General features: G+C 45.3%; 1 protein-coding gene and 1 long non-coding RNA gene across 3 annotated transcripts in view; both read right to left on the reverse strand.

Annotated features, from left to right (window-relative positions):
* The window catches only part of PGBD5 (piggyBac transposable element derived 5), a 71,640-nt gene extending 65,818 nt beyond the window's left edge, over positions 1-5,822 (reverse strand). The window contains exon 1 of the mRNA XM_066994059.1: positions 5,045-5,822. Coding sequence (XP_066850160.1) covers positions 5,045-5,756 — 712 coding nt within the window. The 5' untranslated portion in view covers positions 5,757-5,822. The remainder of the gene's footprint in view (positions 1-5,044) is intronic.
* Positions 5,823-14,303: 8,481 nt separating this feature from the next.
* Positions 14,304-17,511, reverse strand: LOC136790411 (uncharacterized). Of its 2 annotated transcripts, none has more exons than XR_010830298.1 (3): positions 17,426-17,511; positions 16,679-16,784; positions 14,304-16,397 (listed from the first exon to the last, which is right to left on the reverse strand). It is a non-coding gene; the product is annotated as an uncharacterized lncRNA (long non-coding RNA). The 2 variants fall into 2 exon arrangements; XR_010830297.1 differs by having other exon boundaries at positions 16,542-16,784.
* Between the last annotated feature and the right edge of the window lie 370 nt (positions 17,512-17,881).

Here is a 17,881-nt window from a genome sequence, read left to right on the forward strand (position 1 = left end):
TACATGGCCCTGTTTTATGGCCTGACCCAAGAACTCTTCCCATCTGCTGGAACGCTGCCTTCCCATCTGCCTTTCCAAACAAGTTATCTCTTTTCTATAAGAACAATGAAAAAAATCCAGTCGTCTGAAGTCTTATCAATGACATGCAAAGAAACATTTGCGAATGAACATAAGAAAAAACTTTTACTGGGAGGGTGGTCACACACTTGAACAAGTGGCCCAGAGAGGCTGGGGCCTCCTCTCTTTGGGAATATTCACAATCCACTTGCATACAGCCTTGCACAACCCATTCAAGCTGACCGTGCTTTGTGCAGTAGACGTTAGATTAGACTAGATGGTCTCCAGAGCTCCCTTCCAACCTCAACTGCTCTGTGATTCTCTGTGCTCTTCACTTACTGAACTGGCTTGTACAATTCCACTATGTACCTACTATTACGAGTTAACTCAAAAATCATGCCACCTTTTTATGCAAGTTTTAAACATTTAAACATTTAAGTTCCAATTTTCATATCACAGACTCAAAAAAACAAACTGCTTCTCCAAGATATTCTTTGGAAGTATTTCTACTACTGTACAGGATACTTGAAGTAGCAGTCTGTAATATCCTGTTAATTAGGCAGAGCTGCTGAAATATACGTATTTAAATTTGAAGAGACGTCTGTGAAACAGATCACTCGGCTAGACTGCTGGAAAAAAAACTACCGCTCACAAACCAAATATTAGAGACTGTTTTATGCAGAAGCCATCGCAGACAAAGCTGTATCTGGTTGGCTCCCAGAAGATGTAGCCAGTTCCCTGCTTCAATTTAAGGCTGTGCCTTCCTTCCCTGACAGCAGCTGAAACATGCTACCATCCCGCATGCGGGCTCATTTCATCTCCCAGGTAATGCACCCTTGCTTGTGCAGAAGATGATCTTTCATGTACCAGTCATCATGGAATAAATGATGGTTTCCCATAACCTGGTCTTTTTGGCAAAAGAGTACTCTCATAAAAAGTATATTAAAAATTACTTTAAATATTAATTTAAACCTCTTCAAGGAGAGCCTGATTGCTAGACATGCTCTATGCAACTTTTCCTTGAGCGCATGCTGTTCTCCTGAAGTGTGCTCTCCAAATAAGGTAACTTGCAGCACATTTTGTGTTTGACAGAAATACCCTGAAGTCCATAAAAAGCTAGTTATGCTCTCCAAATGCAACCTGTTGAGGAGAAGCTGTCACACTTTGAGCAAGGAACATTCTTAACATTTTGTTCTTGGGTCTAGGCCTAAGAACAGACCTGTGAGAACACAGAAATGAAAAAAACAGTGGCACGAATCGTGTGTAATTTTGGGAACTTCAATATTTTTTGCTCAGATTTCCCTGCTATTGCTGCCACCCTAAAACATGATCCCTAAAAGCAGGAGGGCTTTCACATCTGGGGTCCAATATTCTGGTCACTGAACTACTTCAATATAAGAAGCATTGGACTCTATGAAGAGAATAGCAGCTACCCCAATTCAGGAACGCCAAGCTGCAGTAAAGACGGTGCAAATATCCTGGCAAAGATCCTCCCCAAAGAAAGACCAAAGCCAATAGTTCCTGTGTTTTATACAACATTTCCTGAGCAGATTACTGAGCTGACAGAGGAAAGCACTACCCAGAGCCACCCATCTGTTTAAGGAAATAGCACAACAATGAAAAGAAGTTCGAGGCAGGAGCAACCAGAAATCAAGACTTTGCACTGAGTTACTAGCATTTGCTAGCCTGTCTTTTAAGTAGTAATAGTTGCTTTCTTTCCTTTTCAGTTCCACGTTCCACATCATAGCAGCAATTTGTTCTCTTATTCTTTCTGCACTTCTACCATTAGCTCTATCTTGCCCTCAGAGGAAGAGAAGCCCCCAGCCATGCCTCCTTACAGACTTGAAGTACTGCCCGGCCAGAGGTCAGGCCTCCTCTCCCAGAAGATTCTCTTTGTAGGTCCGTTTCCCAACAAATCCCTTCTACCTTCCCTTCACAGTGAGGTTTGGAGAGAATGGGAAGTTCTCCCTTCAGGAGCATGAGAAGGGAGATGCCAAAATAGGCCTGGATCCAACATTTGATCATGGATGTCATCACCCTTTCAAACACACATATTGACCCACCCGCAGACCTGCTGGAGCCAGGCACTCTTTCTCAAGGGAAAGAAAGCATTTAAACACCTGCCTCTAAGATCTCCTATCCACCACAAATCCCAGTACTTCAGAACCCACTTTACTGCTTTGATGTTTGTGACAGGCACTCGAGCTCCCTTGTTTCCTCAACCTATTTTAATCAGAACTGCATAGTGCCACTAGTTATCAGTTTGGAAGTCAGGGCATCACTATGTCTTTTTTTTTTTTTCCCCCTTCAGCAACTAAAGAGTATGATTTTGCAGAACAGCTTAACTGGAAATAACACCAACAGCCAGAAAACCATCTGTTCTAACCTCAGTGTTAGAGTTAACAGCTATTTTGGACAAAGGAAGTCAGATAAAGCTATTTGCGTTTTTTGTTATTCCTTTCCCAGGGACTCTAAGCGCCCACTATTTTTATTAAATGGAACAGAAACAACAGTAACTGAAGATGCCTGAAAAAGAGGCAGAAAACAAAAGTCAGGGATACAAACAGCATTAACTAAGTGTTGTGCAGTGATACCAGTCACTTCTCTACCAGCACCCAAAGTTGATCCAGACCCTTCCCTGTCTGGCAGCACCTGCCCCATGGGCAAGGCAGGCTTCATCATGAACACACAGCAGCTGGCTACAGGTTGAGGCTGTCCTGTACCATCTAACAGTGCCAGCAGCAGCATCTGGGCCTATACTGTGTTTCTAAGATGAAACATCAGTTAGCCTGATAATGCTAGGGACTATTTCTAGGTATGAATAAAATAATATAAGACATCGGGGCTGGGAAGGGAAAGACACTAAGTAATTTGTTTCTTAAAACAGAAAAAAGGGAAGTGATAGGATTTTCTACTTCTAGCTAAAAAGACCACAAGAGTATTGTAAGTGGCTCTTCTTCATTTTCTTGATAGCTCTAGCTCATTCTTATTAATTATCTTAAACCTTTTTCTCTTCCACACCCTCCCTTTCTTAAAGGAGCTGTCTCCCAAACCAAACAGCTTGACACTAGTTTGATCCTAGTCTGACTCAAAAATTTATTTCCAGCACTGACGCAGCTGAAGTCTCAGAAGATCTCAGTCTACGAAAACACTTCCAGCATCAGATGATGTCAGGTGCTTGCCACTAGGATACTTCTGTTGAGATTTCAACCAGAAGACCACACTGAAGTTTTTGTGCTGATTTCAGTTCTCTGTCAGTCTCATGAAAAACTCTTCCTTTCAAGCTCAGAACCTGGAAACTGAGGATTCTTTCATCCAATGAATTTTAACTGAGAGAACGGTTTTGTTAGTGCTGTGTGCCTACTCCTGCATTTCTTACTTGTATGTTTCACTACATGTGACCAGCAGGGACTCAGAGATGTGTTGTCATTGCAAGAAACAGCTGTCTTCACCTCGACTAGGACCTCTTCTTCAGTGGGTATGGACCCAGTCCCTTAGGTCAGTATAGTGCCCAATGAAGTGACAATGGTGCCAGTACAAGTAGATCCATGCTAAGGATATGATACATGCATGGCCTAAAAACACCTGATCTACAGACTAGAACTACAAGAGTTTAGTTGTACAATGCAGCAGTGTCTGTAGTCTGGAATTTGAGCAGCCAAAAAAAAAAAATCACAGAGGGTACACGCTTCACACACATCAAAGCACTACACTATCTGAACTCCTGCCAAACCAAATCACCATGCTATGAACAGCATGTAGCATCTATCATCATCATTATGATCAACAGAATGAAAGGGCAGCAGCAACCTCTACTCTGTCTATTACTGTGAGGAAATATTCACAGCAATACCCGTATGCCTTTCTCAAGGGACTTCTGCATCTATTTCTGACAACCATAGATCAGACTCTTTCATTTCAAAGGAAATCTGAATTCCAGAGTTAATAGGTCAACCTAATTTTCTTTCCCAAACCAACAGCAAAGCACCAACACCAGTTCTATGTTATAACATATATTACCGTAAAGTAACGACATGAAGAAATAAGCCAGCAGAGGCAGAGAAATTGAGTGATAATGCTGAAATAACACCACCCCATGAAGCCTATGGTCCAGAACGTTATCTTACATATGATTACGAATGAGAGTCAAAACAGAACTCTTTAAAGAGGCACATCAGCTTGGCATTTAAGTATTTTATGGTGTCTATACACTTCTAGAGTTAGAGGAAAATGGCAACTTTTATTTGCCCATCTGTCAGAAGCATTACAGAACTCTCCAGGTTTCAGTGCTAGCTCCACCTTACTCCCCCCATCCCAAGCTGCTTCCTCCAATGGGTTTCTACCGGTCCCATTGCACAAATTTCAACATACTACGCCAAGAGCAGCGGCACTCACCTGCATTTACCTTCTAATGAAGGAATTAAACTCTAGGAAAACAGTGAAGACAGCAACCTGAAGACGGGCAAGCCGTCGATCACCTCCGTGGAGGATGGCAGCCGTCCTCACACCCAGTTCTGAGTTGCAAACATTTTTTGACACCTCACCTCCTCACAACTAGCGACCTGTTTTGGCAAAGCCTTTCTGCTACACCATCCACCCGGTCGTTAGCCCTGCGGACAGGCACCTTACAATGGCTCCCTGCGAACACCGCTGGTGCAACTCGCTGCACAAGCCGCCCGAGGGCTCTCGGCGTCCCGGTGGGGTCACCCTCTCACCGTTTGCTTTGGCAGGAGAGGTTCAGGCGAGGGGTGGAGGCAGGAACCCGGCGAGCAGAGAGCAGCCCCGAGCCGCCCCGGGGTCAGTGCCGTTTGTGACTAAGCACGCCCGCGGCCCTCGGCGGCCCCACCAGCCGGGCTGCCCCGGGGCGGCCCCAGGCGAGGGGACCCGGCCCCTGCCAGCCCCGGGGGACCCTCCCCGAGGGTCCCCGATCACCCCCGGGTCCTTCTCGCCGCCGCCCAGCCCCAGGCCCCGAGCCCCCGCCGCCTACCGCTGCCGTCCTTGAAGCGGGGGGGCGGCACGTCTCGCAGCGACCGCGTCCAGCCCCCCTTCTCGGCACCTTCCTCCTCCTCCTCCTCCTCCTCCATGGGGCCGGGGCCGCCCGGCATCACCCCCCCTCCGCCGCCGCCGGCCTGCCGCTGCCGCCGCCGCTCCGCCGGCCTGGGTGCGCGGCGCCGGGCCGCTCTGCCCCGCGGGGCCGGCCCCTCCGGGCGCCCCTCGCCTTCCTCCTCCTCCTCCTCCTCGTCGTCCTCATCGTCCTGGGAGGAGGCTGCGGAGCGGGAGTCGGCCGAGGTGCTGTAGAAGGGGTTGCCGCTGCTGTCCTGGCCCGACTCCCCGAAGACGTCGTCGGAGATCTGCAGGCTCTCGTAGCGGGAGCGGGCGGCCTCCAGCAGCGACAGCGCCTTCCTGCGCGCCGGCCCGCCGCCGCCCTCCGCCATCATCTCGGCCGCCGCCAGCAGCCGCCCGCGCTCCCCTCGGCCCGGCTCGGCCGGGTCCTGCGGCCGCAGGCAGCAGCCCAGCAGCTGCAGGGGCTCGGGCACGGCGGCGGGCAGGCAGCGAGTGGGGGGAGCCCCGCCGCCACCGCCACCGCCGCCACCGCCGCCGCCGAGCCCTGCCTCCCGCTCCCGCCCGCACCACCCGCCCCTGTGCGTGTGCAGGGACATGGGGGGAAGGAGCCAGCTCAACATCTCCAAGTACCACATCCAGCCAATTACCGCGGCACTCCTCGCACGGGAGGTGGGGTTATATGGGCCAGCGCCGGCCGCCCACGGGCCGCCCCGCCGCCCGCCGCCGCTCCGCCCATTTAAAACCACAGCGCCGGCTTCGGGGCTGCCGCCGCTGCGCCACGCCGCCAGAAGGGGGGGATCCCCATCCCCATCCCCATCCCCATCCCCATCCCCATCCCCATCCCCATCCCCATCCCCATCCCCATCCCCATCCCCATCCCCATCCATCATTTCCATCCCCAATCATCCCCACATCCCCATCCATCATCCCCACATCCCCATATCCCCATCCATCATCCCCACATCCCCACATCCCCATCCCTTCATCGCCATCCATCATCCCCATATCTCCATCCCCATCCCCGCCCCGCCCCGTCCCGGAGCTGTCCGCCCGCCCGCGGTGCTGAAGGCGGCCCCAGCACCCGTGGCTGACCCTAAAAGCACGGTGGTGGCGAGGCATCAACGAGGGAAGGGCTGTGTCGGTTAAACACAGTTCCCTAGGGCAACCTAAGGGTTTGTTAAAGCAGCCGAAGTGTCTGGTTACGCACAAGTCAGAACGGTGCGTCTGATGTTACGGTAATGTTTGAAATCTCCAATCAAGGTTTATTATCATTACTATTGGCTTCCCGCTGTGCTGGTTACTGTGCAAACGCTCATTAAGAAGACAGTCCCTGCCTTCCCTCTCGCCAACAGCCCACCCTTTCGCAGCACTGCTCTCAAAATAAACATCCATTGGATTCTGTGGAATGGTTGCATGCAACCGGCATGGAGGACACACATAAAATTTGCATTTTTTGATGCAATCCTTTGGTGTAGGTTAATCTGAAGATCTGTTAGCTTTACAGATTTGGCAAATTTTATAACATTGAATCTTTCTGTCTTTTAAAAATGAAGATTATGTCCTTCCAATGATTCTCAAGGACTCTAGCACAACCTAGAATATGATAAAAGCTGGAATGTATAAGTATTTAAAAATTCAATCTTATGTTCTATTCAGATGTTTTTAAGTTGCCATGACTTCGTTAAAACTTTAGAGTTCTGTATAGTGCATACAGCCAAATCCAGAGAAAAGAATCCGTCTCTTGAGCACCCTTAAGCAAATAGAAAAGCCCAGTGTAATCTGAGGTGTGAGATTTAAGCTATACTTCTAATCTTGAAAAATCTCAAAAATGTCTTATTGATTATATTAAAAAATTACTAAGTTTATATAGATTATATACAAACGGATTTTTCCTTTTATCTTTTTTTTTTTTTTTTTACACTGCAAGATCTGCCAACTTAGCCTGTAGTGTGGGTTCTTTTCATCTCACTGGCCAACAGAAATCATAGCTCTGTAGGCCAAACTGCCCTTTTAATCACATCTATGCTGCCCTGTTGTCTTCAGAATACCTGAATACCTGTAACAAATTATCACTTGAAGACAATGACGTTGTGAAGCTGCCACTAGAGGCATAACTGGACTGGCAGAATTGTTCTTGCTGGTATTGACAAGTGACCAGTTTGAGCCTCATGAGTCCATTTGGACTGGCAAGTAGAAAACAACAGATTACTTTCCCCAAATGTTGTCTGTTTTGTATGCAGTACCCATGAAACAAACAAACAAACAAAAAAGTGGTGCACTCTGATGACCTTTTCACACAATGGTTTTTAAGGAGAAAACAAAAACAAAAACAAAAAACTTTAAAGGTCTTGACAGGTTCTTTTTTTTTTTTTTTTTGTACTAGAGACATGGATGGACCTTTCCATCCAGGTGAATTCATCTCTGCATGCAGGTTTTATGAATGTGTCCATGGACATTGAAATGTCTATAGTTTTTCTATTTTTTCGGTAAAACACAGCAGCAAGAAGGACTGCTCTGAAGACCAGGACAGAAAAAGAAGGCTTGTCAGGATGGGCTCCCAATAGAAGTATTAATGAGAACAGTCCAGAGACCAAAGAAACCCACACAGATTTCCACAACTGCTGGTTGCAGCAAAGACAATTTCCCCCACTTCTAGCACACTTCACTCCAGGTTCCCATTACAGCTGGTTGAGGCACACTGCCATGACTTTCACTCCTACTGGCATGCCAGATGTCATAATTTCAGCTTTCCTTTTTTGAAGAGAATGCCAGAAACAATAGCTCTGGGACCAGATGGCTACATCAATAGGGAGCAGCAGGACTGACCCTTGCAGTTACCAATCCAACACAACTTTTTAAAGATGGAGTCTCCTGCCATACATGTGTGCACCTTTTGTTGGTGAAACTTTCCCCTCTTTCAGCCTCATCTGTACACAGATAAGTAGCTCTTCTGCCTGTCTCACAAGCAGAGAGACTGCTTTGAGTTTTTCATGCATGCACAGAAGAGTAAGATCACTTTTCTGAGAGGCTCACACAAGGGCTCTATGCATAGGATTTTAGCTTGCATTATTTGATGTACCACACAGCTGTTTGAGTATTCCTCTCAGAGCAGCTGTATAAGCTTCTGGTTGGATTGCCATAACCCAAAATAAGGGTTCTAGATTATGAAAGTTGCTGCATATCAAGTGCTAATAGTCTTTTGATGACAAATATTTGTAGAGAGGCAAAGAGAGGAAAGGTGATTCTAATAATGGTCTCATCAGGTTGCAAGGTTTTGTGAACAGTCAAGAAAACAGTCACCAGCTTGGAGGTTGAAAAAACTAATTATATAAACCTAATGGGACGTTATACACATAGATGTGTTTTCTCCTTAATCACTTGCACTTGTGTTTAGCTGCTAGAAAACATTACTAGAGCAAACTGACTTTTGTATCCATGGCAACCTGTGGATCCACTTTTAATTTGTCTGCAGAGAAAATGCTGGGATTTTTTTTCCTTGAAGTTTTCTATTTTTATTGCAATAGCAATGGTGCCTTCTATGTGCTCCTTCTGATCATGCCAGCTTTCAAGGGTAAGACCATGATAGGCCTGAGCCTCTCTCATCTTGTGCCTGACCATCTCATCATCGAAGTGCCTGACACTTCCCTTGCAGATCCAGTGGCCAGCTGTCAGTAGCTGATTCCTTAAATCATCTTTCAAACAAATTATAAAATATGTTGAAGAAGAGGCACGGTGGGTCACATCATGCAGAGCAGAGCAGTGTCAGCACAAGCGGTCAGATGGTTCTCTGTATTCAGTTTGCACAGTTTCAAGTTTTGTACTGCTTCTGCTGCAGCTGAAGGTAGAATAACCCCATTGCCCTGACCAGTGTGTTCCACACTGGAAGCAGGATTCGGCCCTTATTTCCTTAGTTAGGTTGCAGAGAAAGACCACTTCAGTTTAACATTTGACTGCTGTAGTGATACTGTAGGTCTCATCAATTGACTATGGGCTGTCTGAAGAGCTCTTGCTGAGAAATTGAACCACTGAAAGATGGCAAATCAGGGGTTTCTAACTCTCTTCCTCAAACTACTTTCATTTACTGTGTTGAAGACAGCTAGAAATATATCAGGGTTTTTCTTGTACTGTTATTCCATGTGTATCAAGAGGTGGTTATCTTTCGCTGAAAATACACATACTACAAGAAAAGGATTGTGAGCTAGTCTGAACAGGCCTGTTAAGCCTAAGGTGGTGAGTTTTAAAATAGAATAAGGAAAGTGATGCCTTGAGCCAGTAGTAGGAAGTCCCATATTTCTGATTTTTCAGTAACTTACTCTTCATAGTTAGACATCAAGGCTCTTGGAAGAAGGGTCTTGGGCTGTGTTTGCACTACTTCATGCTGTTAAAGTTTGGCTCAGATCCAAAAAAACATTGACATTTCTATCTCCTATCTAAGCTTTCTTACTTCCTATTGATTTCATGGAGTTTGTAGACCTAAGCCCCAGTGTGTACCTGGGTCCTTTCACAGCACAGATTCACCAAGTTGGAATAATATTTAATCAGTTCACAAATTTATTCTTTTCTAACCTCGTTACTGCAAGCACAGCCCAGAATATGAATTTCAAACTGTCTTCCATCTCAATGCCCTCCTTAAAGTAATCTGTGCTGTTGATACTTTACATCAAGGTTGATTTCTTCATCAAGTATCAGGTGAAAGACTCCATTTCCCTCTTCTAACACTGTATCGCCTCAGGTGAACAGGAAAACTCAAGAAAAAGGCTTCATCAGAACTGAAAACTGTGATGACTTGGAAAAACAGAAGATAAAAACTTTGAGTTCAAAAGTAGTGGTTTTACCCAGCCAGTTCTCTGACAACAAACACATTACAGCTGTAAATATGGAGCTGGCACACAGTTTCCTCCCAGACCCCAGAGAAAAGGCAGTAAGGGGCTGTCCTGTCCTTGCAAGAAATCATGCATCAGGCTGTTTCTCAGCGCATCACCACATGATGTCTGGTTTACCCTCACCTCACAGGAAAGAAATCTATGCAACCACAACCAGTAATGTCACATCACTCTCCATGCTCTGTTATAAAGGCTTCATGTTACGTGACTGGCTGCATGGCATGGGGAAAAGCAGCTCTGTAGGGATGTAGGATCCCTCTGTAGGGATCTGATGATCCACTGTACTGCCCTGCAAAATACAGATCCTCCATATAGGGAGGTGTAGCACAGCTTCTTCTGCTCCCTACAGAAGTTTCTTCTGAACTCCTTAGGTAGTTGTAGCATATGAGATGTTGGCATCAATAGCAATGGTTGTCTAGATATTTCCTTTTCATACTTAGGTTTTCAAATTCTTGCTAGTGTCCTAAACTTCTGCTTCTTGGATTGAAAGAAATTTTACATTGCCTAAATATGATGTTAACTCAAAGCTCAAGGAAATAAAGCAGGTTGCTATTTTCATGAAAGAGAAAGGGAACAAATATATTTTACCGACAATATAAAAGGGAGATGTCATTTTTGACAGTTCTAACAATGAACCAAGGTGAGGGTTGAAATTTAAAACTTAGCAGAGAAATTTGAGTGTTTCAGTGATAAATCCTTTTGATTTGCTGGGCTTAATAGCCTTTGAAAACCATGTTTTGTGCATACATGGTACATTTTTAGCAAAAGCTATTTTATAAACAACCCTCACCTAAGCTCCAAAGGGAAAGATAAGGTGTGTTGCTCAGGCATGCATGGAAGATTAGTGGTTTCATCAATAATTTATGGAGGGTCCACAGAATATGCTGCAACTGTCTGCAGAAGCCCCGTCTTATTCTCCTTGCTTTCTGGTGCATATGTGGATCAGAAATTATATCTAGTAGGCCAGAAGCACAAAACTGTGCTATCTTTTAAAAATCAAATGCTGAGTGCTCTAATGCACTCATTTTTTTCCATTGAAAACCACACCTGTTTGAAGAGCACTTTTTGAAGGGCTGACCCCATGCACACACTTCATGGTAAGAGCAGTAGGCAGAGCCCCACATGAGCTCTGTTAAAGGCTGGAGTCATTAAGCCAATGCCCTATGACAGTCTGTGTCCCCCACAGTGTAAGTCCCATCTTGATCAAAAGCTGGATGGGAACGGAACCTAGAAAGGACCTGGGATTGGGTGTGTGATAGCACCTGGAATCACTTTATTTAGCTAGTTATTTCTATTATAACACACTACAGAATCAATAAGTTGGCAGGGCGTGAAGCCCAATGTTAGCGACAGAAACTTTGCTCCACAGGACCTACAGCTCACAGTCTGGTCTGTAATATGATCACTCATTACTATGTAAGTAACACATCCAAACTTGCCTGCATTTCTACCACCTACAACCCTTTTTGCCACAAATATTTTTGTCTCTTATCCTATTTGCTCAATTAACTCAGTAAAAAGATAAAAGCTTTTTTTTTTTCCTCAGAGAAATCCATGCTATGGCAATGCATGAAGGAGATGACTAGAGAACAGGATCCCACCCAGGCTGGCTCCTAGTTTGGTATCTTGCACAGTTCTCGCTTTGCCATGACCATCCTCGATTTCCAAGTTCACCTTCCTGAGCCCTTCCCGGAAGGATGCTTCAGCTGCAAACTCAGGTGCCTGCCTGGCTGAGAAAATGGATACAGCTATATGCTGACTATTTGCTCTACAGGCTACATCGCAATCTACTCTTCCCATGGCAACTCAAGTTGGAGGCTTGTCCAGCTGCAGAATTCACTCATTTGTTTTGTCTTCAGCTTGTAAATTTACCTTTCCAATATAAAACTAGAGTGATAATATCACTAAAAAGTAAAAACTTTAAGCATTAATAATATTTTTTATATTTAATGATTAGTTAATAACCTTATAAATATCATAAATAAGCCAATAAAATTTAGAATAATGTTATAAAATCAGTAAAGATCAAAGTTGCCCTAACATAATGAATACTTCTTGGAGGTACAACACATAGCCTGTAACTGGGTAGAAGAGCAAGAATACCCCAAAACAGTTCTTCAAATTGTCTGTCCACCTATCGATATTTTCCTTTTGTCTGCTGAAACAGTCTGTTTTTTAGCCCTTTTTCCTAAGACACCTTCTGAAACCACCAGGATATAAAGTATCCCATCTGTTAGTTGCCAGGATGCATTGATTAGTGTTACCTAAACAGGCTTCAATCTGTCAACAGTCTATGCTAAACCTTCTCATAAGAAATTCTCTTCTTTTTTCCTCTTTTGTGCAGTAACTTATCAGAAAATTATAATTCTCTTGAAATTGGTTCTCCTCACAAAGCACTATAGGTTAATGAAGTATATTTAGACTGACCCTGTTGCATTTCATCAGATACTAAACAGATAAATTTATATTTTGGTCAAAATCATCCATCTTGGTTGCATTTTTTAGGGGATTCAACCTCTCTGCAGAGAAAAGAAAAAAGCTGAAAAGGCAAAATATGCTCTGTACAGGGTGATTTGGATTGCCTAAGGATCTGAAATGGAATCACATCTTCCCACAAAAAAGGAATAATGTTATACAGTATGGCAGATTGCTGTTAGTCACCATTAGATTTGGAGTGTTTACCCACTTTGTTCAATCAATGTAGCCATGAGTGAGACCAGCTCCCAATTAGCTCCTGGAAAAGAAGTTTTTCGGAAGTCAAAATCTGATCATAAAAGGGAGCAATACTGAAAACGAAAGAGGAGAGAGGGCAAAAGAAATACTATTTTCATCAAAAAAAATGAATTGTTAATCTAAAAAAATAAGCAGTGCACAAAGGGGACCAGACCTGGGGACCAGACCACACTGAGGACTGCCCATTGCAATTTGGACCAGCACGTTTCTCACAGATCCCCTTTCCCCCCCATTGTTTTTATTTGCAACTCACGTACCTGTGCCTCTAGTGTCGACATAGATTTTCTGTCCTTTTTTTCTCATGTCCTCTGCATGGTGACGTTGGTAAAACCACAGGGTGGCACAGGCTGTGTACCCACTCTGTCATCTTCCTTGCACAGTGGGATGCTTACCCCTGATACCTCAGACACTGGTTTGTACAGGTGGGGAGGAAGCTAAATTCTCTCATTTGGTGGACCTCTTCCAAAAGTTTCTCCACAGCCGAGATGCAGGCCTGTGGGGAAGAGGAGAGACTTTCTTCGTACTGCCAGGGTTGTTTAGCCAATTCATCCACTGCGGGTTCCTCGTGGTCTTTCCAGCAGAGGTGCCCCCTACTCTAGATGCCTGCCCATATCCTTCCACTCTCCCTGCTACTCCTAACTATCCTGCCTCAGGACAGATTTCTGGATGACACTTTTAAGTATTTGTTTAACCTTAGACAAAGCCTGCAGTGTATTCCGGAGACATAACGATAAGAACACGCTGGTCTGAACATCCCAAGGATAGTCAAAGTTTTGGAAAGCTACCATAACACTCCTGGAGAAGAAAGGGAGAGTGAACTAGTGGGAAAAAACACCTTCCCCTGACCCTGCCTCAGAAACTATTAACAATTACACCTTTCAAGCCTTTTCTTCAGGGAGCCAATCTACGGAAGGGTCAGGGGGAAATGTCCAACAATAGTTTCTTTCTTTAAAGTTATCTCCTGGAAGCTATGACTTCTGGTCATCTGAAGGCTTTTGACTTGCATATTGTGAAAACAGCATTTCTTTTATGAACAGCACATTCTCACAATTTCTACTTAGTGACAGTAACAATAATGCCACCAATATCTGTCCAAATCTGTTTCTACTTACCACAAGGCATAATTTGCATTCACATTTGTCCTGGTTTCAGTTAGGATAGAGTTAATTTTCCTCCTAGTAGCTGGTAGGGTGCTATGTTTTGGATTAGGATGAGAAGAGCGCTGATAACATGCTGATGTTTTAATTGTTGCAGAGCAGTGTTTACACCAGGCCAAGGACTTTTTGGCTTCTCGCTCTGTAAACCACAACAACATTAAGGCACCATTTTCACGCAGCCTGTTGTTCAATCTTAACAAATATTTCAGAACATTCTTTGAAGTCAGGCTTACCTGTATGCACTTGAGCTTCTGAGTTGTTTATTATTATTACTATTATTTTATTTTTAAGGGCTGGAAAGGGAGCTTAGAATCCATGTAAGTAATTTCACTGCAAACAGACAAGGCGAAGGAAATACTCAAACTCCTCAACATTAAACAGCTGTAGAACCCAGGAACACTTACCTGCTGGCTTCTGAACTTGAGCCACTTCCGAACTACTTCACAGTGAAGTCGTACCACCAGGGTTTTACTGTACTGAGAAGGCACCACCAACGTAACTAGCTCACAGAGTCACTAAAACTACTTCACAGAGATGGTAGAAAACATGAAGAAAAAGCAGCCTATTGGGGAACACTGAGTCCATTTCACCCCGAAAGGAAAAGCACCCTAGACAAGTCAAACTTCAAACTCCCCCAAGCAGGCAATTCCCCACAAGTCCTCATGCTTCCTATATTGCAAAGCTCAAATGATCCACACCTGGCAGATTTCACTAAACAAGGCTGGAGCCAAGAGGCCTTGTGGAATAGGTTTTCTACCTGCCTTCAATGTTTTAAGGTCAATTGCTCCTTCTCACTAATAGAAATAACCTGACAAAGGGCTTAGTGGTTAGAGGGTCATATTTCTGTTAGTCATTCTGGGAGGAAAATTAGTACAGAGGCTGGTAAAATAAAATAAAATAAAATAAAGGATAAAAGAAAATGACCTTAAAGGCAGAATTCCTATCATAGATTTTCATCTGTCTAGTCACAACAGATAAAGAATATAGCAATCAGAATTCCTTTTCTTGACATTAATTTTATTTAAATTTGCTTTTCTGAGATCTCTTCTTTATGTAGGACTTTTCAAAATCTAGCCCCATGACCTCTGACTACACTATTTCCTTTGGCTGCGTATAAACTACCACGTATAAATGCCAGGATCGGGATCCTCACTCACTATTCAGGTCAAGGAGTGGGCTGAAGGTTTGGGCTATAATTTGGTTACATGCCTCCATTGCTGTTTCCTGGCAGGTCATGGGAAGAAGATTGGCTGGCTTGGGGGAGCTTATGTACACGTGGCTTTTAGGCTGCAGCCGAAGTGTTCCTCTAGATCTGGAAGTTTGAAGAGGGTTGCAGTCTCCAAGCTCAGATACAACGACATATTAGTCTGGCGCAACTGATTTTTGTGTTCCTTGCACTAGCTGTTCCTTCACCTCCTCTTCAGAGACAAAGACATGCGTCTCTTTTGTGCTCCTTCGCTAGTAAACAAACCAGGATAGATTAAAGCCTCTTTATTCAAGTCAGTAGGGTAGTGGGTGTACTGGGTCGGGCTGGGATGTTAACTTTCCCTGCAGCAGCCCATACAGTGCTGTGCTCTGCACTCGTAGCTAAAACAGCAATAGTATCACACCAGTGTTGTGTCTGCTGCTGAGCAGTGCTGGCACAGCATCAGGACTCTCCCTAACTCCCCTATGGGTGGGCAAAGATGTGAGAAAAGAAACATCACCAGGGCAGCTGACCTAAACCAACCAAAGGGATATTCCATACCATATGATATCACACTCAGCAATAAAAGGTGGAAAAAGGAGGAAGAGGGGAGGGGTGGGCTCTCATTGTGAAAATGTCTGTCCTCCTCCTGAACACCGGCTACGTGCGGTGAGGCCCTGCTTCAAGAACGTGGTCAAGCATCGCTCGTTTGTGGGAAGTAGAGAGTAATTTCTTTCCTCTGCAATTCCACAAAGCCTTTACTTGTTTTGTTTAGTTTTCCCTTTCCCCCTCCCTTTTCCCCTTTCCTTTTTTCCTCTTTAGTTAAATTGTTAATTGTTTAGTTAATAATAATCTTTCCTTTATAATTATTTTTTTCCTTTAATTAGATCATCCTTATCTCAACCCGTGAGTTGTTCTTTCCTTTACTTCTTCCCCTCCTCATCTAAGGAGGGGGAGGGAGAGCGCGGTTGTGGTGTTCAGCTGCCTAGCACAGTAAAACCACCACAGTGGGCTACAAAGATGGTGAAGGGCCTAGAGGGGAAGATGTATGAGGAGCGGCTGAGGTCACTTGGCCTGTTCAGCCTGGAGAAGAGGAGGCTGAGGGGAGACCTCATCGCGGTCTACAGCTTCCTCACGAGGGGGAGTGGAGGGGCAGGCGCCGATCTATTATCTTTAGTCACCAGTGACAGGACCCGTGAGAATGGTGTCGAGCTGAGGCAGGGGAGGTTTAGGCTGGACATCAGGAAGAGGTTCTTCACTGAGAGGGTTGTCGCACACTGGAACAGCCTCCCCGGCGAAGTAGTCACTGCACCAAGCCTGTTGGAGTTTAAGAAGCCTTTGGACTGTGCACTTAGTCACATGCTCTAAACTTTTGGGTAGACCTGTGCGGTGCCAGGAATTGGACTCAGTGATCCTTATGGGACCATTCCAACTCAGGCTGCTCTATGATTCTATACCCGCCTTTGGTTTCAGTGAGAATTCACGCACTAACAACTGAGGTTTCTTCTGGATGGTGTTTCTTCTGACTAGGATAATTTCATTTCCCTTCTGAAGACTTACAAGGATGTAATAACAAAAGCAAAGGCATAAAAGAGTACCTGAGGCATAGGCTACTTTTCAGCATGCAGCAGACTATAGGTACGATATTATCATTTCAGACAAATATGATCTACGTAACGTGAAGTGTTCTGGCATGCTTACAATCTGCCAAAGACCAGAAAATGGGACCTTCATTTTAAGACTGTATGGAAAAGAAAACAAAAACAACAACAACAGAGAAGGAACTTGTCCTTCACCTAAATTTTATAATCATTTTGCAACTCCTTCAGGTGTCCACAAGGAATTTTGATTTTAACAAAGGTTCCTAATGCAAATCGCCAGAGAAGAGAGAAGCAAACCAGTCCAGACTGCTTTGAATGAGATGGAGATAGCAAACAAGTGTAAATGAAGAAACTAAACCTGTAGGAACCTTTTCAAATAATTGTCATTGTCCAAAAGCTTTAAATTGGTTGAATCCTTGAAAGTTAATTAATGTAAACTCAGGTTGCAATGCAGAATTTGAAGTAGCACGATTGCAAAGCCTGAGTCACAGTTTAAATCGGCACTGCCTCTAACTTCACAAGAATGAAAGAGAAAAACACATCTTTCTACCTTGTCAGCTACTGGCAAATTAAAAAGTAATGTTTTTTTAGGACATTTCACCGAATATGTAATACTCAGTAGTAACCAGACAAACACTGAAAGGAAAGATGAAACAGTAGCAGGTACTTGCATGCCCTTAATTTACATGGCAATTGACAACAACCACAATCGGAAATGATTTATAAGTGCCTTACAACACTCACCCTCGAGCAAGACAAATGGGATTCTCACATCATGTAAGGAGGAGTGCAAACCCTCTCAAAATAGAAGTCTGGAGGGGGGGGACCGACCCGGGGCCCGAGCAGCGGGGTGGGGGGACCGACCCGGGGCCCAGCGGGGTGGGGGGACCGACCCGGGGCCCAGCGGGGTGGGGGGACCGACCCGGGGCCCAGCGGGGTGGGGGGACCGACCCGGGGCCCAGCGGGGTGGGGGGACCGACCCGGGGCCCAGCGGGGTGGGGGGACCGACCCGGGGCCCAGCGGGGTGGGGGGACCGACCCGGGGCCCAGCGGGGTGGGGGGACCGACCCGGGGCCCAGCGGGGTGGGGGGACCGACCCGGGGCCCAGCGGGGTGGGGGGACCGACCCGGGGCCCAGCGGGGTGGGGGGACCGACCCGGGGCCCAGCGGGGTGGGGGGACCGACCCGGGGCCCAGCGGGGT

The sequence above is a fragment of the Anser cygnoides genome, chromosome 3 (genome assembly GCF_040182565.1).
Source record: "Anser cygnoides isolate HZ-2024a breed goose chromosome 3, Taihu_goose_T2T_genome, whole genome shotgun sequence".
NCBI classification, from domain to species: domain Eukaryota; kingdom Metazoa; phylum Chordata; class Aves; order Anseriformes; family Anatidae; genus Anser; species Anser cygnoides.